At 45.2% G+C, this 23,700-nt stretch overlaps 1 protein-coding gene and 1 non-coding gene across 3 annotated transcripts in view; one reads left to right on the forward strand and one right to left on the reverse strand.

Moving 5' to 3' along the window:
- Nucleotides 1–1,010: 1,010 nt before the first annotated feature.
- Nucleotides 1,011–1,082, reverse strand: trnad-guc (transfer RNA aspartic acid (anticodon GUC)). The gene has a single exon. It is a non-coding gene; the product is annotated as a tRNA-Asp (tRNA).
- A 7,183-nt stretch (nucleotides 1,083–8,265) lies between these two features.
- Nucleotides 8,266–23,700, forward strand: part of LOC133478265 (C-Jun-amino-terminal kinase-interacting protein 1-like) — a 41,041-nt gene continuing 25,606 nt past the window's right edge. Inside the window, exon 1 of one of the 2 annotated variants that reach the window (XM_061774123.1) lies at nucleotides 8,266–8,521. In XM_061774123.1, the coding sequence (XP_061630107.1) occupies nucleotides 8,450–8,521 (72 nt within the window). In that variant the 5' untranslated portion in view covers nucleotides 8,266–8,449. The remainder of the gene's footprint in view (nucleotides 8,522–23,700) is intronic. The other variant, XM_061774124.1, reaches the window with a different exon arrangement.

Raw genomic sequence — 23,700 nt, forward strand, 5'->3', positions numbered from 1 at the left:
AAGGGACAGAAGTTGTGAAATGACTTCAATTGCATGTTCCTTGATCCTGTTTGTACTTTTTCAAACTATACTTTATTCATCCTGAAACTAAACTGGTTATATTTGGTCATTGTTATGGAGAAACTTTTCAGATAAACTTCCACAAATAGTCTAGTCTGACCTCAGATGTTGATTAAGCAGTGTCCTTGTATAAAGTTTGAACTGGGTGTCAAATACTACACTAGATGTACCTGTATCTATTCTGTGTGTACTTTATTGGGAACTATGTGTTGATATGCAGGCGTGTTGTCTGCTTATATATTCAATGTCAAGTGGGGGTGTAGCCAATCATTTCAGAAGTGGAGGGGGTAAGTTATTCAGTAAGATTTCATGAACAAGTGATCCTCCCCTTGGATTCAAACTGCTCCTCTCCCGAGTGTCCAAAGGAGTGTGTGTGTGCGAGATATATACACACACACACCATGAATTTATGGGTCCAGTAGAAATTCTGACAGGGCCACCACAATTTGGCTTATGGTCGACCTGCGGGACCACCACTCAAAAAAGGCTTAATGTCAGACTCTAAATGTGCAGAAACCTTTTTGCCAAATTCAATTTGTTTAAAAATGATGTAAACAAATAGAACTGCAATGATTACTGCGATTGGTTTGTGTTCACCATTAGTCCATTTTCAGATAAAAGTAAAATTACTTTTGATCTAAGTAGTGACACTGTCACATTGCAATGCCGATAGCAGATGCTGTCCACTGTACTAATAAGGAATGGTTTATTTAAAATTTTAACATTGAACTACAGACGTTCTGGTAACAGAACCGTTTTGGTTACGGTTACTGGTAGCAGTAACCGTTTTCATAGTGTATTGGTTATGTTTGCTTCACATGCGAAAACTACCCGGTTTGAACCTGGGTGGTAACCAGGCCTGTGGGCTGTTTTTTTTTTTTTCTTTTTCTTTTTTTCTCCTAAAAAAATTACTCCACGAAAAGCTGAAACTGACAAAAAAAAAAAAACACCTCCCCGTCGGGGAATCGAACCCCGGTCTTCCGCGTGACAGGCGGAGATACTGTCCACTATACTAACGAGGAATACATAACAAATTACAATGAAAGTATTGTGTTGTTGTCACGTATTGTAAACTAGGAAAGGCAGGGAGATGATTGCACGCGCAATTATTTTTGAGACAAACATATAACGCAGATTAGAGTCACACGTATAAGAAGCCCCTCCCTGCATCCGCCGAAGCCCCTCCCTCCATCCGAATCCAACAGTCTATGGTCCGACCCATCTGAATTCCCCAATAAATTGAACAAAGTGGACAACCAGCAGCCCCGTCATTAGTAAGTAAAATATAAGGAAATCACCTTCATCTCTCAGCAAGATACAACAAACAGCTCATGATTACAGAGATTGCGGAGACAGCAACACTGCCGCCTAGCGGATGGAGGGAGGACCTTCCCACTTGTGTTTTTTTTTTTTTTGTTCCCCTCAACTTGAAACTGCGCTACGTTTGTGACTTTGTCTCAAAAATAAATGCACGTGCCCGCTGATCCACAAACGCACCTTCAACAATTCACAAGCAAAATTTATTTTTGATTCTCACGTTCACCTCACGTGTGAAAAGTCCCCGGGTGGAAACAAGGCCAGTGGGTTATTTTATTTTTAATTTTTTGCCATTATTTTGGGGGTTTTATGGCACGTGCCCCTTTCCCCCTTGATGCCCAGAGCACCCTATTGTCAAAAAGAGGGAAAAAAGCATGTTTTTGTGTGAACGCCTGTCTATGGCCTTTCAACGCAAAAATGTTATTTAACGCAGAAAAAAAACAACACAATTTACATCCCGATTTAACATGTCGTTATACGCATTTCCGAGCAGCTCTTGAACATATCACCAATTGCGCGTACACAAGCAGGTTGCCAATGTACACGGTGACTGGTCGTGGTAGCAGAGCTGTTCTAATCTTTCACAAACAAGTCATGTAGAGCCGTTGATAAGGTAGACAATTTATGACAAATTGGTGTGAATGTTAAGGGACCACATGGATTGTGGGGTGAGTAGGTCATGAGGGTGAAGCTTACGCATGTCAAATAGAACATAAAGTAATATGGAATCAGCTACATTATTCTCATGATCAAGTTTGACATCTGGGTAAGCAAATGACATGCACCTTTGCTGGAAACCTCAACACCTGGTGTCCTCAAAGGGAAGTGTCATTTAGTCTGATCTGGTCAATCGCCTGCAATGCAAGGTTTTTCAGAATGTCTTTGCAGTTTATTCCCAGCCTAAAAGAAAATGAAAATCTTACCACGGTATCCCTCGCCGTCCATTCTCTTTAGCCGGCCTCGATACCTCTGCTTTACCGTTTCCAAAAAAAGGATCTGTCATGGGTGTGTGTTATTGTTGTTGTCTTCCCCCTGCCTTGTACACACCTGCTCCTGAGAGCATCTTCCCATGCCTCATTTACCCTAACTACCCCATGCATTTAACCTCGTGTCTCATTCTTTCTGGTCGCCAGTTCATTGTGCCTTGTTGTCACATTCCAGCGTTCCTTATTTCCATGTCACTGACTCATAGCAAGCCAAGACCCTGTTTTGATTATTGACCTTGCCTTTTGCCTCATGTTTTTGGATACTGTTGCCTTTGCGGATTGCCTGTCTAGGTACCGACCCCTGCCTATTTATTAAACTACTGTTTTTGAAACAGTCCATAGAATTGGAGTCTTGCATTTTGGGTCCTGTCCTTTGTTCCGTTCATGACAGAACGAATTGGCCAAAACATGGACCCAGCAGACTCAGATCCGGTGCGTAAAGCCATTCAAGCACAGGGTAAACGCATCTCGAAGCAGGATGACCAGCTTGCTGCCCTCCACCTTCATCTAAAGGAACTGTCGGAGCATCAGGACGCTATGATGAGACAGGTGGCCTCACAGTTTGAAGTTCTAATGAATATGGTTCAAAAGAGGGAATCAGCTGCCACAGTACCCGATGCCGCCACAGTACCACCATTTCCATGTGAACCAGTTACCATCCCGCCACCTGTCACCTCCGCTGCAGTCTGCCCACAGCTCTCGACTGGAGAGGTTCTATGGAGATTCCGGGAACATTAAGCCTTGCATCACCCAGCTGGCAGCCGTCGCCCAATGGTTAAGATCATCACCTACCATCGTGGGGGACCGAGGTTCAAGTCCCTGACTGGACCATCTGCCAACATCCCCTGGACTCATGGCTGTGGTGTCCTTGAGCAAGACGCTGATACCCTGAAATGCTCCCTGTGTGCTTCAGCTGCCCCCTCCTCCAGTGTGTTCCACTAACATGTGTTCACTGTGATGGGTAAAATTAAGAGAACAAATTTTGTGTGCATGCATGCATGTACATGACAATAAAAAAAAGGTCATTCTCCACTTTGAGCTGCAGGCAGCTGCCTTCCCCACTGAGCGGGCAAAGATCACCTTTGTCATTTCCCACCTGACTGGTCGTGCGGATGCGTGGGCTATTGCTGAATGGAGCCGCAATTCTGCCGCGCGTCATTCTTGGGCTTCTTTTGTAAAGACTGGAGCAAGTTTTTCAGTATTCCACACCAGATCGTGAGGCAGCTCGCTCCCTTGTCACCTTACAACAAGGCAAGTGCAGGGTGTCAGATTATGCATTTGCATCTTCCTAAAGTGACACTATGCTCTCCAGTTGAAGAGATTTATACTTCTGTATTTATTGACTCTGGTTCTGACGCAAATTTACTCCTCTCTCCTCATTAGAATGCACCTTTCAAATAAAATGCCATCGCAACGCTTATACTGCAGACGGCGCAGTTTTATGGGCAAGATCACTCACCGCACACAAACTCTCACATTGACATTTCCTGACTCTCACTCAGAACGCATTCGTTTTCATGTTTTTGACGCTATAAATTATGACCTTATTTTAGGAATGTTAAGGGATATGTTTCAAAGGAAATTTCACAGACCCCATCTGGGGATCCTGACTTGTCTCAAGTGCCCTCCTGTTACCATGACATAAAAGGTTTTTTTCCAAGACCAAAGCCAAATCCCTTCCATCCCACAGACCCTATGACTGTGCACTTGACTTGTTGCCTGGAACCACACCTCCATGGGGGAGGTTGTTCTATCTTTCAGGGCCGGAACACAAGGCTATGAAGGAGTATGTGGAGGAATCACTGGCAGCCGGGATCATTCTCCCATCTTCATCCCCTGTGGGAGCGGGCTTATTCTTTGTGGACAAGAAGGACAAGACCCTGTGACCCTGTATCGATTACCGGGGTCTCAATGAAATAACTGTGAAAAACGGGTACTCTCTTCCACTCATCTCCACTGCCTTTGAGTTCCTGGATGGAGCCAAGGTTTTCACCAAACTAGACTTAAGAAATGCGTATCACCTCGTCAGGATAAGGGAGGGGGATGAATGGAAAACAGCATTCAACACACCCACGGGACCTTATCAGTATTTGGTAATGCCTTTTGGACTAACTAACGCTCCAACTGTTTTCCAAAACTTTGTCAATGATGTCTTGTGTGACATGTTGAATGTGTAGGTTTTTGTATATTTGGACGATATTCTCCCCAGACGAGGAGACTCACATTATTTATGTTCGCTCTGTGTTGCAGCGGTTAGTTCAGAATGAACTATATGTCAAGGCTGAGTTCCAATGCGAGTTCCACAAGGGATCCGTTTCTTTTCTGGGATTTGTGCTTGCTCAAGGTGAAATCAAAATGGACCCTTGCAAAGTTGATGCTGTGATTAATTGGCCCACCCCCACGTCACGCAAGGACCTACAAAGGTTATTAGGGTTTGCAAATTTCTACAGAAAATTCATTACAAACTTCAGTTCAGTAGCCTCGCCTTTGCATGATCTTACCTCACCACACAGACACTTTGTGTGGAACTCGGCTTGTCAGTTAGCTTTTCAGAAACTAAAATCTAGCTTTACCTCCACCCCAGTCCTCACTCTGCCAGATCCCAAACAGCAGTTTGTTGTGGAAGCTGATGCATCTGATGCTGGAATAGGAGCAGTGCTCTCCCAGAAATGCCTCAAGGATGGTAAGTTACATTTGTGTGCTTATCGCTCTAAGAAACGTACTCCAGCCGAGAGAAATTATGACATAGGTGACTATGAACTGCTGGCTGTCCAGGTGGCTTTGGTGGCATAGAGGCATTAGCTAGAAGGGGCTCAGACCCCATTTTTGGTATGGACAGACACAAGAACCTTGAGTATCTTAAGTCTGCTAGAAGATTAAATGCGAGGCAGGCTAGATGGGCTCTGTTCTTCACTAGATTTAATTTCACGTTATCCTACCGACCTGGTTCTAGATGGTAAACCAGATGCTCTATCGCGTATTTTCTGTGAGGAAAGATCTGTGTCTGACCCTAAAACTATTTTGCCCAAGTCATGTTTTATTTCTGTTTTTGTTTGGGAAATAGAAACTGTGGTCAAAGAGGCTCTGAATAATAACCTTAGCCCTGCAGATTGCCCTGAAAACAGGCTTTATGTGGGCCCTTCCTTAAGGGGAAGGGTTATCCACAGGGCTCACACTAACAGGACTGTATGTTACCCAGGCATTGCCAAAACACAATCAGTCGTCAAACAGCACTTTTGGTGGCCCAATGTTAGAAGCGATGTTATCAATTATGTCAATGCTTGCCAGGTATGCGTTGCGAACAAGCCTTCTTGTCAACGTCTTTCTGGGGAGTTGCGACCCCTGCCAATACCACCACAATAACGTCATTGGTCAGACATTTCCATAGACTTTGTGACTGGATTGCCGCCCTCTAAAGGGAATACCACTGTTCTCACTGTTGTTGACAAGTTGTCTAAGATGGCACACTTCATTGTACTGCCTAAACTCCCCTCAGCAAAAGAAACTGCTTAGTTGATGATAAACATGTGTTCAAGTTTCATGGTTTTCCCAAGAATGTGGTATCAGATAGGGGCCCCCAATTTGTTTCACAATTTTGGAAGGAGTTTTGCAGCTTAGTAGGCGCAACCGTCAGTCTGTCATCTGGGTTTCATCCCGAAACCAACGGAAAAATGGAGAGGCTGAACCAGGACCTGGAGACTGGGCTCCGATGTCTCGCTTCACAAGAGCCACAATCCTGGACTCAGAAGCTGGTTTGGGTCGAGTTCTCTCACAATTCTCTCCCCTCTGCATCCACTGGTCTATCACCTTTTCACATCGTGCATGGTTACCAACCATCTCTGTTTCCTGCCATAACCCCCGAGTCCACGGTTCCATATGCATTGACCTTGGTGAGATGCTGCAGGAGGACCTGGGAGCGAGCCCACCAAATGCTGCTACGCAAAGGATAGTCCTACAACACTGCAGCTGACCGTAAGAGGACACCAGCCCCAAACTACAAGGTGGGTCAGCGGGTTTGGTTCTCCACCAAGCATCTTCCACTTTGGGTAGAGTCCTGGAAGCTCCCTCCCAGGTCCGTTGGGCCCTTCCCCATCACAAAAGGTCATCAACCCGGTCACCATGAAGCTTAGGCTCTCGAGGTCGATGCGGGTCAGCCTGCTCAAGCCTGCCCAGGAGTCCCCTCTGGTCCTGCCTTCCAGGCCCCCTCCTCCCCCCCGTTTCGTGGACTGGGAGCCCCGTCTTCACGGTCAGGCGGCTGTTGTCTCGTCGGGGGGAGAGGGGGTTGCAATATCTGGTGGACTGGGAGGGATACGGGCCTGAGGAACGTTTTTGGGTGCCTTCGAGGTTTGTCGTTGATGACTCGCTCATTCGGGACTTCCACATTACACAGGCTGAGGCTTCGGGGACATCTGGAGACATCCGTTAAGGGGGGGGGGGGTTACTGTCATGGGTGTGTGTGTTACTGTTACTGTCATGGGTGTGTGTGTTATTGTTGTTGTCTCCCCCCTGCCTTGTACACACCTGCTCCTGAGAGCATCTTCCCCACCTGTGCCTCATTTATCCTTTTACCCAATGCATTTAACCTCGTGTCTCATTCTTTCTGGTCGCCAGTTTGTTGTACCTTGTTGTCACGTTCCAGCATTCCTTATTTCCACGTCACTGACTCATAGTAAGCCTAGACCCTGTTTTGATTATTGACCTTGCCTTTTGCCTCACGTTTTTGGATACTGTTGTCTTTGCGGATTGTGTACCGATCCCTGTGTACCGATCCCTGCCCATTTATTAAACTACTCTTTTTGAAACATAGTTTCCACAATAACATTTTTTTCCATGTGCCCCCTTTTTACTTCAAGCACCTGCCCCTCCAAAGCTCTTTGCACGATCTGCAAGATGTCCATCGCATACGAGCTCCGTCGGGAGCCGCCATATTTACGCCGTGCGTAAACGACGACATCACCGTGCATTTACATTGAGACGAAGCATTCCTGTAAAACCGAATGAAATTCCATTTGGATTCGGCCTGTTTGTTTTGGTGGAGCATTTTTATTCCGTTTGGGCATCTAAACCAATTACATCCATCCATCCATCCATCCATCCATTTTCTGAGCCACTTCTCCTCACTTGGGTTGCGGGCGTGCTGGAGCCTATCCCAGCTGTCATCGGGCAGGAGGCGGGGTACACCCTGAACTGGTTGTAAACCAATTACAGTATAATTGAAATAGAAGGCTTCATATGAACCAGGCTGATCTTGCAGCTCTTTTATTTATTATTTGAGATTCAAGGGGATCCATATCACAGAGCAAAGAAAAACTATTTCGTAGACAAAACGAGGAAATTATAATAACAATACTGATTTAAAGTGGTCATGCTGTGGAGGGCACTACATCCTTGGAGTGGCTTGCTCTTCAACCATCCTGGACATGCACACCTTTGTAGTTCTGCAGTGGTGCCAAGCGGTTTTCCATTTTTCCATCACCTTCAGCCTGTTTGTTGCTCAACATCCTTACTAAGCCATATGAAAGTTATCAATTTGCGTAGGGAATTTTTCTATTAACACATTCTTTACGGTGTACGCTTGTTCAGTAGAGCAACTAATGCACACTCTTAGTGCTTTCTGCGAACAGGATGCCTGATAAACAGGGCAAAACCAGAGGAGCTGATGATGTCATGCCTTGTGATGATTGGTTGGTGACGACTTCCTTTCCTCCCCCTGTCTGCCTTCTTTGAAGCGTCCATCCTCATTCACCCCATCCATTTACGACATCATCCACCCACTCTTTCTCTCTCATCTCTCTCATATTACTGCTGTCTCTCTGTCTCTCCTCTCTGCTTTGCTCCTGCCAGGAAGATGATGGTGACGATGATGATGTGACAATGAGCCTGGCCAATGATCAAGCATAAAGGGAGTGCGATGGGTGTGTCCACAGTCTAGCTTGGGGCTGATTCAGGAGTCAGAGAAGGAGGAAGGACAGAAAGAGGGAGGTAGAGGAGACGGAGAACCTACACTGGTTTAAAAAGGGGTATACGAGGAGGAGGAGGGAGGGTGGAGGCTGTCACCACTCCACGGGGGCTCTATCTGTGCTGTCATGGAGAAATATCGGCCAAAGAGGCCCACAACGCTAGCTCTAATGCCACAGCGACCACAACCTGGCACCCAGGTAGGGATTATGGATGGCCCACCCTGGTGATCTGTATGTCATTGAAATGAGCGGTGGGAATGTGTGGCTGTTTTTTGTGTTTGAGAGAGTATGGGTGGATACTGTACTTAGAAGCACGCATCATTTGCCTATTCTTTACGTGTGTGTTTGTGTGTCCTGGGATCCTTTCTTCAGCATGATACAGCAATGGGTGTGTGTTTGTGTCTGTCTTTGCGGTCAGGTGGATGTGTGCACAGTTTCTGAAAAACATTCTAAATTTACCAGCAGTGTCCATTTAATAGGCATTGTACCTGTTTTGCGTCTGTTAGTATTTGTTAGCAAATTCACACAAATATAAATACATACCCTATCATCTCTGTAGCAGATCGGCGCACAATAGATGATTGGTTTGACACTGAATATGCTGTTTTGGTATCGTCAACAGAAATATATACAGCACAGTACAGTACAAGATACATACACGCAAAGCCAGATGAATCACAATTTCATGAAAGATATATAAACAAGCTTAGCATTTCTTAGTGTTCAGTAATGAGTCGTGTTAGGAGGCCAGACATTGCAGGAGCAGTATCCCTTTAAATGAGCTGCATCCTGTTTACGGTCTCAGTTCGTATCGGAGCCGAGTCATCTCACAACAGCATCCCTTTAGCATCAACATTCAAGTTTCTTAATAGATCATGTTCTGTCACTTCATGCAAAAACAGGAATAATAGACAGAATAACTTGTTTAGATCATGTACAAGAATGCAAAAGGCAGCGGTGGTTGTTCAATCTGTAAGGACTTGCCTTTAGACCAGTGGGCTTAAACCTGACACTATTGATTGACTTTTTTTGGTCAGTGGACACAGACTATTATTCATGCTAACATAGATAAACTAAAGTCTTGCATAAGTTGAAAAACTTTCACTTACATGTTAAGCTTGACATTTTCTTTTAGGCTACTTTTGCAGCATTATTATTTGTCCTGCAGATATACATGGAAACACAAAAGTACATAAATGTGTAGCTGGAGTGTTATGTTTATGTTTCCTCAATTTGTACATGGATAAATAGAGTTGTGTGTAAAAAAATATACAGATTTTGTATTGGTGGATGGAAACGATAAAAATTAAGGTCAACGGTTCAGTTGAGTGTCCCTTGACAAGAACTATAGGATGATGATGTGAGAGTAGATTCAGAAGGAGACTGTGATTTGACTTCATTACTGCAGCCCTGTTGAGAAACTGAGATCAATAGACCGCAAGGACAAAAGTATTGCCGAAACTACTGATATTATCTGTGACACAAAGAAAATTAAATACAGTAGTGACAAAGTAGTGCTGTACAACTGCAGAACAGTAGACTTTTAATGTAAAAAGATCCTTGTGAACAATATGGGTGAAAAATTGAGAGAGTGCAGTGCAACAATTATTTTGACCCCTGCTATTTTAAGCATCTTGGATTGAATGTCGTCAGTCGGGGTTTATATCATTCAAAATCAATAATGTTTTTGCACTGCCATGCAATAATCCCAGATTTTTTCGACCTTTGCTTTAAGAAAAAATGGAAAACCTGATTTACGTACATTAAGTACAAATACTGGGATTTACGTTTTAACAAATACATTTTTCACAACCTGATTATTGTCAGTGTCGTTGCAGTAGTGTAGAACTGCACTGCATCGTATTGGGGTGTGCTAATACCGTATTACAAACAATGATTTACTACCTATGTATTGGTTTATTTCGTAATTTAATCATTGGTCTTTTTAAATGTAGAAATGCATATTCTAAAAACAAATCTTTACATGCATTAACGATTTTATGCTAGACATGTTTATTTACACCATAATAACCCAATTAAGTGGTATATTACGCAGTTACTTCAGGGCTTTCTACTGGATAGAGTCCACCTCCAACTTCCTACTTGGCTGAAAGCTGTTTGACTGGCTGCTATAAACTTTTTCCTTTCTAAGCAATGAGCCAGCTGGACTGACACCAGGACCTGCATGAGCTAGATCACATGCAATACCACTTAACACTAACCAATGTAATACAGTACAGACTTCTTTGCAGACTGACAGTTTAATTTTGTGTGTAAATTAATCTGCCCACAATTTTGTAAAATTTGTGAATATATATATCCCGTTCCATATATATATATATATATATATATATATATATATATATATATCCATCCATCCATTTTCTGAGCTGCTTCTCCTCACTAGGGTCGCGGGCGTGCTGGAGCCTATCCCAGCTGTCATCAGGCAGGAGGCGGGGTACACCCTGAACTGGTTGTCAGCCAATCGCAGGGCACATAGGAACAAACAACCATTCGCACTCATGCCTACGGGCAATTTAGAGTCTCCAATTCATGCATGTTTTTGGGATGTGGGAGGAAACCGGAGTGCCCGGAGAAAACCCTCGCAGGCACGGGGAGAACATGCAAACTCCACACTGGCGGGACCGGGGATTGAACCCGGGTCCTCAGAACTGTGAGGCTATATATATATATATATATATATTGAGAGAGAGAGAGACGGCACGGTGACGACTGGTTAGAGCGTCAGCCTCACAGTTCTGAGGACCCAGGTTCAATCCCCGGTCCCGCCTGTGTGGAGTTTGCATGTTCTCCCCGTGCCTGCGAGGGTTTTCTCCGGGCACTCCGGTTTCCTCCCACATCCCCAAAACATGTATTAATTGGAGACATGTATTAATTGGAGACATGTATTAATTGGAGACTTTGTGAATTTGTTTGTGTGTGCCCTGCGATTGGCTGGCAACCAGTTCAGGGTGTACCCCGCCTCCTGCCCGATGACAGCTGGGATTCACAAATTTTACAAAATTATGGGCAGATTAATTTACACACAAAATTAAACTGTCAGTCTGCAAAGAAGTCTGTACTGTATTACATTGGTTAGTGTTAAGTGGTATTGCATGTGATCTAGCTCATGCAGGTCCTGGGGTCAGTCCAGCTGGCTCATTGCTTAGAAAGGACAAAGTTTATAGCAGCCAGTCAAACAGCTTTCAGCCAAGTAGGAAGTTGGAGGTGGACTCTATCCAGTAGAAAGCCCTGAAGTAACTGTGTAATATACCACTTAATTGGGTTATTATGGTGTAAATAAACATGTCTAGCATAAAATCGTTAATGCATGTAAAGATTTGTTTTTAGAATATGCATTTCTACATTTAAAAAGACCAATGATTAAATTGAGACCACTGCTACACTACGGTAAAAAAACGCATACCGTGCTATACCTCGTGCAGCCCTGGGCTCGTCTGATCACTGCTTAATTCACTTAATACCGACGTACAGGCAGCAACTTAAATGCGCAAAGCCTACAGTGAAAACAGTGAAAAAGTGGACCAATGAAGCAAAGATGGAACTTCAGAGCTGCTTAGACTGCACAGACTGGAGTGTCTTTGAAAATTCAGCTGGCAGCCTGGATGAATATACGGACACTGTCACATCCTATATCAGTTTCTGTGAAGATGTGTGTGTACCAACAAAATCATTTCACACATTCAACATCAACAAGCCGTGGTTCACTGCTAAACTTAAGCAGCTTTGCCAAGCTAAGGAGGATGCATATCAGAGCGGGGACAGGGCCCTGTATAATCGAGCTAGAAACCAGCTGACTAAAGTAATTAACATTGCAAAGAGGAACTATGCAGCAAAGTTGGAAAAACAGTCTAGCGCTAACGACTCTAAATCAGTCTGGCATGCATTCCAATCGCTGATTAATTACAAACAACGATCCCACCAAGCTGAGAACAATAGCACACTAGCCAACGACTTGAATACCTTCTACTGCAGATTTGAGAAGGACAGTTTCACATCCCACACCCACCCGGCCGCACCCCCGACCACAATCACACCTCTGACTTCTGCGTTAACCATCCATGAACAGGATGTGAGACGCATCTTCAAACAACAAAAGATTAACAAAGTGGCAGGCCCAGACCATGTGTCCCCGTCCTGCCTCAAAGTCTGCGCGGACCAGCTCACGCCAGTCTTCACTCAGATCTTCAATAGATCTCTGGAACTGTGTGAAGTACCATCCTCTTTCAAACGCTCCACCATCATTCCATTCCCCAAGAAACCTGCAATCTCGGGTCTAAATGACTACAGGCCTGTCGCTTTGACATCTGTGGTCATGAAGTCCTTTGAACGTCTCGTGCTGGACCACCTCAAGAGTGTCACAGGTCCCCTGCTGGACCCCCCTGCAGTTTGCCTACCAAGCGAACAGGTCTGCGGATGATGCAGTCAACATGGGACTGCACTTCATCCAAGAACACCTCGACAGTGCAGGGACCTACGCGAGGATCCTGTTCGTGGACATCAGCTCAGCGTTCAACACCATCATCCCTGAACTCCTTTCATCCAAGCTTCTCCAGCTCAACGTCTCACCTGCCATCTGCCAGTGGATTTACAGCTTTCTGACGGGCAGGACACAGCAGGTGAGGCTGGGGGAGGCCACCTTATCCACACCCAGCATCAGCACTGGGTCGCTCCAAGGTTGTGTCCTCTCTCCGCTGCTCTTCTCTCTCTACACGAACGACTGCACCTCAGCGCACCCGACTGTCAAACTCCTGAAGTTTGCAGATGACACCACTGTCATCGGCCTCATCAAGGACGGTGACGAGTCTGCATATCGACAGGAAGCAGAGCGGCTGGAGCTGTGGTGCGGCCGACACAACCTTGAGCTGAACACGCTCAAGACTGTAGAGATGATCGTGGACTTCAGGAGGCATCCTTCGCCACAGCTGCCCCTCACGTTGTCCAGCTGCCTTGTGTCAACCGTCGAAACCTTCACGTTCCTGGGAATTACAGTCTCTCAGGACCTGAAGTGGGCGACCAACATCAACTCCATCCTCAAAAAGGCCCAGCAGAGGATGTACTTCCTGCGGCTTCTGAGAAAGAACGGCCTGCCACCGGAGCTGCTGAGACAGTTCGACACAGCAGTCATCGAATCAGTCCTGTGTTCTTCCATCACAGTCTGGTTTGGCGCTGCTACAAAAAAGGACAAACTCCGACTGCAACGGACAATCAAAACTGCTGAAAGGATTGTCGGTACCCCCCCTACCCACCATTGAGGACTTGCCCGCTGCCAGAACTAAGACAAGAGCGTGCAAAATCCTCTCGGACCCTCCGCACCCCGGTCACCGGCTCTTCCAGCTCCTTCCCTCAGGGAGGCGCTACCGATCAATGCAAACTAGAACTAGCAGACATTCCAACAGCTTCTTCCCTCTTGCGATCAACTTCTTAAAAACCTAACCTACAATTTTCATTACAACATGCTGGCAAACTTGGTTTGTTGTCACATTTCTGTGGGGCCAATTATGTATTACTCGTGCACTCACTGTAGTTGTCTCGCCATGCTGCACTATTTGCATATCTGCTCCATTTGCACACTGATTGAGGAGTATCTGCAACATTTGCACAACCAACATTGTCCCAGACTATCGCACTACTCGTCACTTTAAACCGCATACACTCCTTGAAGTCACGGCGCCCTTTGCACAATGGTCATTGCACCGGACTATTGCAATATTAGTCATTCGAACTGCTCTAAGTGACGGACTAGAGGACTCTGCATTTTTTTGCACAATTGTAAAAAAAATAAAAAAATAATAAAAAATAAAAATGTACCGCCATTACCAGATAACTAGCAACACGTTACTGCTCAGTGACTTTTTTTTTTGTCAATGTCTTTCTGTCTCCAAAGTGTTCTGTAAATTGACTGTCTGTTGTCGTACAAGAGCGGCTCCAACTACCGGAGACAAATTCCTTGTGTGTTTTTGGACATACTTGGCAAATAAAGATGATTCTGATTCTCCCCGTGCCTGGGTGGGTTTTCTCCGGGCACTCCAGTTTCCTCCCACATCCCAAAAACATGCGTGGTAAGTTGATTAAGGACTCTAAATTGCCCGTAGGTGTGTATGTGAGTGTGAATGGTTGTTTGTTTCTATGTGCTCTGTGGTTGGCTGGCGACCGGTTCAGGGTGTACCGCGCCTCCTGCACGAAGATAGCTGGGATAGGCTTCAGCAGCCCGCAACCCAAGTGAGGATAAGCGGTAAATAAAATGGATGGATAGAAGAGAGAGCGAGTTTAATTTGACTCTACACAGATTTTAAAATTTAATATCCATCCATTGTCTTCCGCTTATCCGAGGTCGGGTCGCGGGGCAGCAGCCTCAGCAGGGAAGCCCAGCCCCAGCCACTTCCTCTAGCTCTTCCGAGGGCAAGCTGAGAGACGTAGTCTCTCCAGCGTTTCCTGGGTCGTCCCCGGGGTCTCCTCCCGTTGAGACGACCATGATATCTTCTAGCCAGAAGTTGAGCTGCACTGTGTTTGTTTACAGACTAGTTGTATGGCTAGAGCCTGAGGCAGTTACACTTCACACCTACAAAGATTACCCAAAGAGAACGGCAACGACTCATTCAGGAGCCCATAAAGCAACTCTGGAGAACTTCTAAAGAACTCCAGGCCTCCTTTGCCTCAGTTAAGGTCATTGTTCATGACTCAACAATAAGGCCATCCATGGCAGAGTTCCAAAGCGAAAACCACTGCTGACCAAAAAGAACATAAAGGCTTGTCTTACTTTTGCAAAAAAAAAAAAAAAAAACATCTGAATGATTCCCAAGATGTTTGGGAGAATATTATATGGACTTACAAGATGAAAGTTGAGCTTTTTGGAAGGTGTGTGTCACGACTGGAGGTTTTTGAAGGCATGGAAATGGAAGACCGAAGTGCAAGGAAGCGGGGAGGCAAGACAGAAGTCTAAAAAATATTTAATTCCAAATCAAAGGCAAACAAGGATCATGGAAAATGCGAACTAACCGAAGTCCCAAAACCGATAATCAAAGAAACACTTGAATGATCCTAAAACTGCAAACAAGACATGACGACTGAAACTGCAGGTGACTATGACGTGACACAGACAGTGACAATGGCAATGAACCGACAAGGGCTGAAAGAAACCAAGGAACTAAACACACACAAATTGACGAGACAACAAGGTACACCTGGACAAGACACAAATGGCTGGAGGGAGCTGATTGGTCGACACAAGGTAGGTTGACGAGAACAGGTGGACACAATAACTGAATGAGCACAAAAGACATGAAAAACATGGGACACAGGAAAATATTAAACAAAACAAAACACAAACCAAAACACAGACCATGACAGTGTGTGTCTCATTACATCTGGCAAAAATGTAAACAGCATTTCAGAAAAAGAACATCATACCAACAGTCAAACATGGTGGTGGTTGTGTGATGTTCTTTGGCTGCTTCATTCCCTCAGGATCTGGAAAACTTGCTGTGATTGATGAGTCATGAGTTCTGCTCTAGAACAGAAAATCCTGAAGGAGAATGTTCAGCCATCAGTTTGTGACCTCAAGCTGAAGCGCACTTGGGTTCTGCAGCATGATAACGATCCAATACACACCAGCAAGTCAACTTGTGAAAGACTTCCATCCATCCACTTTCCGAGCCGCTTCTCCTCACTAGGGTCGCGGGCGTGCTGGAGCCTATCCCAGCTGTCATCGGGCAGGAGGCGGGGTACACCCTGAACTGGTTGCCAGCCAATCGCAGGGCACATACAAACAAACAACCATTCGCACTCACATTCACACCTACGGGCAATTTAGAATTTTCAATTCATGTGCATGTTTTTCGGATGTGGAAGGAAACCGGAGTGCCCGGAGAAAACCCACGCAGGCACGGGGAGAACATGCAAATTCCACTCAGGCGGGGCCGGGGATTGAACCCTGGTCCTCAGAACTGTGAGGCTGACGCTCTAACCAGTCGTCCACCGTGCCGCCTGTGAATGACTTAAAAAAGCAAAATGAATGTTTTGGAGTGGCCTAGTCAAAGTTCAGACTTGAATCCGATTGAAATGCAGTGGCATCACCTTAAAAAGACCATTCGTGCTCGAAAACACTCAATTTTTGCTGAATTCAAGCAATTCTGCAAGGAAGAATGGGCCAAAACATCTCCACAGAGATGTGAAAATCTCATTGCCAGTTATAGAAAATGCTTGATTTCAGTTGTTGCTGCTAAGGATGGCCCAACGACTTCTTTAGCATTTTAAGTTCACATGGGTTATATTTGTCTGATATTTACATTTGTTTGACGATCTTAAACATTAAAGTGGGGAAACGATGTAATATTATAAGAATTTGAGAAGGGGCCAATACTTTTTCACTGCACTGTAAGCATCTTGGATTAGATGGATGTTTCATGGGGGAACCCTAATAATCGCTTCATTATATTACATAATTTCCCTGACATTTATAATTTTTCTGACTAGATTTTGGCAAAATTGTGACAATCTACACTGGCCACACAAAATCACATGAACGGCTGGATTTGGCCCGTGGGCCTTGAGTTTGACACCTGTGCTTTAAGGATTACACAAACAGTAAAACCAAGTAAAACAGTGTTAAGGTTGACAATGGGTCATTTACACCTGATTTACCCAATTATTTTTTGTATTATTACATCTAGTAGTTTCAGTGTAATCATGTAAGCAGTTTTTCATAGGTGTTATATATCGCAGAATTCTAAAACAATTGTTTTTGTTTCATTTTGATTTACATTAGGGATGCCTTATGTAAAACGCACCTTTCAGGGCTCTAGACCAATGGTTCTCAACTGGTTAGGCTTCAAAACCAACCATCACTGCTTATCGACAAGCCGCGGCCCAGATTTCAACATTTAATTTTAATGCAAATTTGTTGCAGCTTGAACCTGACATATTACAAAATATGACAGTAGTGCCAATGGACACAATATTTAAATTTAAAGATTAAAATAAAAATAGAGCGATGACTGGTTAGAGCGTCAGCCTCGCAGTTCTGAGGACCGGGGTTCAATCCCCGGCCCCGCCTGTGTGGAGTTTGCATGTTCTCCCCCTGCCTGCGTGGGTTTTCTCCGGGCACTCCGATTTCCTCCCACATCCCAAAAACATGCATTAATTGGAGATTCTAAATTGCCCGTAGGTGTGACTCTGAGTGCGAATGTTTGTTTGTTTGTATGTGCCCTGCGATAGGCTGGCAACCAGTTCAGGGTGTTCCCCGCCTCCTGCCCAATGACAGCTGGGATAGGCTCCAGCACGCCCGCGACCCTAGTGAGGAGAAACGGTTCAGAAAATGGATGAATGGATGGAAAATAAAAATAGAAGCGCTAATACAGAGGAAAATATTCCCTTTAACACACAAGTGGCTGAATATCCCAGCCATCTTCGGGCGAGAGGCAGGGTACACCCTGAACTGGTTTCCAGCCAATCGCAGGGCACATATAAACAAACAACCATTCGCGCACACATTCACACCTAAGGGCTATTTAGGGTCTTCATTCAACCTACCATGCATGTTTTTGGGATGTGGGAGGAAACCGGAGTGCCTGGAGAAAACCCACGTCGGCACGGGCAGAACAAAACTCCACACAGGCGGGGCCGGGATTTGAACCCCTGCAAACCAGTCACCCACTGAGGCGCAGACGGATTAATCAGCGTCATCCAAAAAATCGGAGGAGCAAATGACAAATGAGATGAGCCAGCACTTTCAACCTCCCGCACCCCTCCCTGCCCCATTGGATCCAAGCCCAACGCAAAACTCACTCTCTACTAGCCTAAATGCCATGTTAGGTCTGACGGACAGGGTGAAGGCTATTGTCAATATTGGAGTCCAGCCCACACCACGCCAAGATCTTCCTCCCATCCCCCCTTGCCTGAAACCACAGTCCACTAAGATGCAAAGGGCCCCACCTGTCATATACTGCCCTGCAGTTCCATTATAGTACCCTGGAGGGCTCTTTGCGTCCTCTCTCTCTCTCCACCCTCCCCTCTCTGTTTTCAGCACCTGTCTCCAATCAGCCTAATCAACACCGGTATTTAAGCCTGCCTGTTCCAGGAAATCCTCACCAAAGTATTGCAGCCTCTCCTAGCGGTACCACGGGCCACCGGACTGAAGTAAGCCACTCAACTACTCGCTCCCTTGTTAACTCTTGTGTCTCCTCGTTCCCAGTGTTCTTGACCTACGTCATTCCTGCCAGCCGCCTGTTCTGTCCACTGCCTGCCACCTGTCCACGCCGCCGCCTGCCAACACATCCAGAACCACCTCCATAACCTCTGCTCAATAGACTGTTCATCATTTTACATCAGCCTGCGCCTGCTCTTGGGTCCAGCTACTTCCCACACTTGACACCACCTCCACCAATGAAGAATCTTATCTGCGAATCTGACTGATATCTGCGGGGTCTTTTCCAGAATAAGTCAGACCCCTATGGAGATCAGGCATTTTTCATCCCTGTAATTACAAGGGACAGAAAGTTGGTCAAAGAAATATGGCACAAAAATAGTAGAACTAAAAACTTAGTGAGGTTAAAATGTGAATCGATTAAACCATTGGCTCCAGTTATCTCTGTGAGACGAGCTCTTTTCAATATCAGTTCACTGGGTAATAAATCAATGTTGATTAATGATATCATTATAACCAATGATATAGACTTTTTGTTACTAAATGAAGCGTGGTTAACAGAAAGTAGCTGTAATACCATTTAAAATGAGGCAACACCAGCAAATTTTTGTTGAATAGGCGGAATGGTGGACGACTGGTTAGCACATCTGCTTCACAGTTCTGAGGACCGGGGTTCAAATCCCGGCCCCGCCTTTGTGGAGTTTGCATGTTCTCACCGTGCCTGCGTGGGTTTTCTCTGGGCATTCCGGTTTCCTCCCACATCTCAAAACATGCATGGTAGGTTAACTGAAAACTCTGAATTTGAGTGCAAATGGTTGTTTGTTGATATGTGCCCTGTGATTGGCTGACGACCTGTTCAGGGTGTACCCCGCCTCTCGCCTGAAGATAGCTGGAATAGGCTCCAGCACGCCCGCGACCCTAGTGAGGATAAGCTGTACAGAAAATGGATGGATGGATGGAAGTGTCTAATAGGGGGAAAAAGCGGTGGTATTGCTGTTATTTTTAAGTCATTATTTCAGTGTAAAGAAATTATACTGGGTGATTTTAGCTCTTTTGAATATCTCTGTTTTTTAAAGGTGACGCAAAGGTTATTGTTTTAATAATTTATAGATAACAATAGAAAACGTGGCGGCACGGTGCCGACTGGTTAGAGCGTCAGCCTCACAGTTCTGAGGACCCGGGTTCAATCCCCAGCCCCGCCTGTGTGGAGTTTGCATGTTCTCCCGTGCCTGCGTGGGTTTTCTCCGGGCACTCCGATTTCCTCCCACATCCCAAAAACATGCATTAATTGGAGACTCTAAATTGCCCGTAGGCATGACTGTGAGTGCGAATGGTTGTTTGTTTCTATGTGCCCTGCGATTGGCTGGCAACCAGTTCAGGGTGTTCCCCGCCTCCTGCCCAATGACAGCTGGGATAGGCTCCAGCACGCCCGCGACGCTAGTGAGGAGAAGCGGCTCAGAAAATGGATGGATGAATAGAAAATGTATGGAGGATTTTTCAGAACTGCTGTCAGTTATTTGTACTGACTATTTTGTCATAACGGGAGACTAACATTCATGTTGACAATAACATGGGGGAATTTTTTTTTAAAGAACTCTCTGCTATACTAGACACATTTGACCTCTCTCAACATATTAAGCGTCCAACCCACACTTAAGGTCACATCTTAGACCTAAGGATGTTGAAATTCTATCAATTGACATTAAGGATATGGCTATTTCTGACCATATTTATGTATTCTTTGAATTAGAGAGTCTTCCAAAAGTTCAGACAACCTCTATGTCTATTAAGAAAAGGTACATAAATGAGAGTACCGCCACTAAGTATATGGAGACCATTGCACAAACTGTGAATGTTGAGACAGTTGATGAACGTTTGGATAATTTCCCCGGGAAAATCTCAAATGTCATGAATGCTGTTGCTCCTATTAAAACTAAGACAATCTTGAGGCGAGCTAGAACACTGTGGAGGAGCACTACGATGGTAAAGACCTCTAAATCAAAGTATAGGAAAGCAGAACGTAAGTGGAGAAAAACTAAACTCCAAATTGACTATGACCTCTACAGACAAAATCCTTGTCATTTTAACCAAGAATTATTCAGGGTTAGACAGCAAGAATTTTCTGAAATCATCAGTAAGAACTTCAACAATACTGTTTGTTGTGGTTGACAAGCTCACAACCCCCCTGAATCATATAGCCCCAGAACTCCTAACAGCTGATAAATGCAATGAATTTGCTTATTTTAGTGAAAAAATACAATCCATCAGGTTAAATATCAGCAAAATGATACTACATCGGAAGCCACCCAGGAAAAACTCTATTACCATGTCAGAATTTGATACAGTTGACCAAAAAACTGGAGAGAAAACGCTTCAGCAGCTGAAACCATCAACGAGCTGTCTTGACTCAATACCATCTGACTTTTTCAAAGCTATTGCAAATGTCTGTGCGAGCTGATTTTGAGCAAATAATCAATTGCTAACTTCAGTCAGGCGAGTTTCCTAAAGCTCTTAAAGTAGCTGCCATTAAGCCTCTTCTAAAAAATAGAACACTAGACGCTTCCATGTTAGCAAGCTTATAGACCCATCTCAAATCTCCCTTTCATAGCAAAGATTGTTGAGAAAGTTATTTTTAATCAACTCAGCAATTTCTTGAACTTAAATTGACTTTTTGACAAATTTCAATCAGGTTTCTGAACTCATCACAGTACAGAATCTGCTCTTATCAAAGTACTAAATGATATAAGGTTGAATACTGACTCTGGAAAGGTGTCAATTCTGGTCTTGTTGGATCTCAGTGCGGCTTTTTATACGGTGGATCATAATATACTGCTGAACAGGCTGGAAACGTGGGTAAGACTACCTGGAACAGTCCTTAAATGGGTCAGGTCCTACCTGGAGGAAAGGAGTCATTTTGTAACCATTGGAAGTGTTCAATCTCATCGAATGGCAATGACCTATGGGGTCCCTCAAGGGTCAGTTCTTGGACCCCACCTGTTCAGCCTATATATGCTACGCTTGGGTCAAATTCTTCAGAACTTTAATTTTGACTATCATAGCTATGCAGATGACACACAGTTATATCTAGCTGTGTCTCCAGATGACAGCTGACAGTTCAATTGAGGTGTTGTGTCACTGTCTAAAACCGATAAATAACTGGATGAGCCAAAATTTTCTTAAATTCAACCACAATAAAACTGAGATAATTGTTTTTTGGCAATAAAGAAAAGAGGATTGCTGTTTGTAAATACCTGGTCACTCATTAAAAACCGAAGAAACCTTGGTGTTCTGATAGATTCCAACCCGACGATGGCCAACTGGTTAGAGTGTCTTCCTCACAGTTCTGAGGACCGGGGTTCAATTCCCAGCCCCCCTGTTAATTGCATACTCTAAATTGCCCATAGGTGTGTATGTGAGTGTGAATGGTTGTTTTGTTTATGTGTGCCCTATGATTGGCTGGCAACCGGTTCAAGGTGTACCCCGCCTCCTGCCTGATGATAGCTGGGATAGGCTCCGGCACTCCCGCAACCCTTGTGAGGATAAGCGGCTTAGGGAATGGCTGGATCGATGGTTTAGGGCATGAATACATGAAAGAAATGCTAATGGATGTAAACCAAGTAGGGCTCTGAGATCGATAGACTCATGTCAAATAGTGAAGCACAGAGTCCAAAGCAAACATGAAGTAGCATTTAGATTTTCACAAAATTGGATTTACGCAATGCATACCATCTCATCCGCATCAGCGAAGTGGACGAATGGAAAACGGCTTTCAATACCCCCTTGGACACTTGGAGTACCTGGTCATGCCGTTTGGATTAACCAACGCCCCTGCCGTTTTTCAAACCATCATCAATGACGTTCTCCATGAAATGCTGAACCGGTTCGTTTTTGTCCATCTTGACAACATACTCATCTTGTCCCGCTCTCTCGAAGAACATCACCAGCCTGTCCGTGCAAGTCCTCTGTCGCCTTCTTGAGAACCATCCTTTCGTGAAACCTGAAAAAATGCGAATTCCGCCTCTCCTCTGTTCACTTCTTGGGATACATAATCACAAAAGGACAGTGACAACCCGATCCAGCAAAGCATTCATCAACTGGCCCATTCCACCCGCAAGGAGCTTAAACGCTTTCTTGGTTTCGCCAGTTTCTATCAACGTTTCATCCATGACTACAGCAAGGTTGCCGTACCTGTCACCAGTCTCACCTCTATGAGCTCACCTTTCCACTGGACCCCCGCCACATCACAAGCATTCAAATGCCTCAAAGAACTGTTCACCAGTGATCCCATCCTGCGACACCCTGACCCCTCCCTCCAGTTCGTCGTTGAGGTTGACGCCTCTGACACGGAAGCGGGAGCCTTCCTCTCCCAGGCTCCGAAAAACTTCATCCTTGTGCCTTTTTCTCCTGTCGCCTGTCCACATCCGAGCGAAATTATGATGTCGGGAACCGTGAGCTGCTAGCCATCCTTTGGGCCCTAGAGGAGTGGAGACACTGGTTGGAGGGGACCGTTACACCCTTAATACTATGGACTGACCACAAGAACCTGGCTTATCTCCGTTCCGCCAAGCAGCTTAATCCCCGGCAAGATCATTTGGCTTTATTTCTTAGCCAGTTCAATTTCTGCCTTTCCTTCCGCCCTGGTTCGCGCAATGGCAAGCCTGACGCCCTCTCACGGATGTATGCACCCCTCTCCAGCCCAACTGAATCAGAACCCTTCCCCCCTTCCTCGTGCTTTGTTGGAGCAGCCACTTGGAAAATCAAACACGTGGTTAAAGAGGCTCAGAAGACTCACCCGGATCCCAAGACCAAACCTCCTAACCGACTGTTCGTACCCGATTCTGCACGCTCTGACGTCCTTCAGTGGGCACACAACTCCAAGCTCACCTGTCATCCCGGCATCACCCACACCATCCATTTCATCCAGCAACACTTCTGGTGGCCTAGCCTAGTCAAAGACACCCGAGAGTTTGTCCTAGCCTGCGCAGTCTGTGCCCGAGGCAAGGCTTCACATCAACCCCCAGCTGGTCTGCTGCGCCCCTTACCCATTCCGTGCTGCCCTTGGTCCCACATCTTCCTGGACTTTGTCACCAGCCTACCCCCATCTGAAGGTAACACTGTCATTCTCACCATTATTGACCAGTTCTGTGTCATGAACGGAACAGAGGATAGGGCCCAAAAATGCACGACTCCAAAACAAATGGACAGTTTCCAA

Source organism: Phyllopteryx taeniolatus, chromosome 5, assembly GCF_024500385.1.
Source record: "Phyllopteryx taeniolatus isolate TA_2022b chromosome 5, UOR_Ptae_1.2, whole genome shotgun sequence".
NCBI lineage: Eukaryota > Metazoa > Chordata > Actinopteri > Syngnathiformes > Syngnathidae > Phyllopteryx > Phyllopteryx taeniolatus.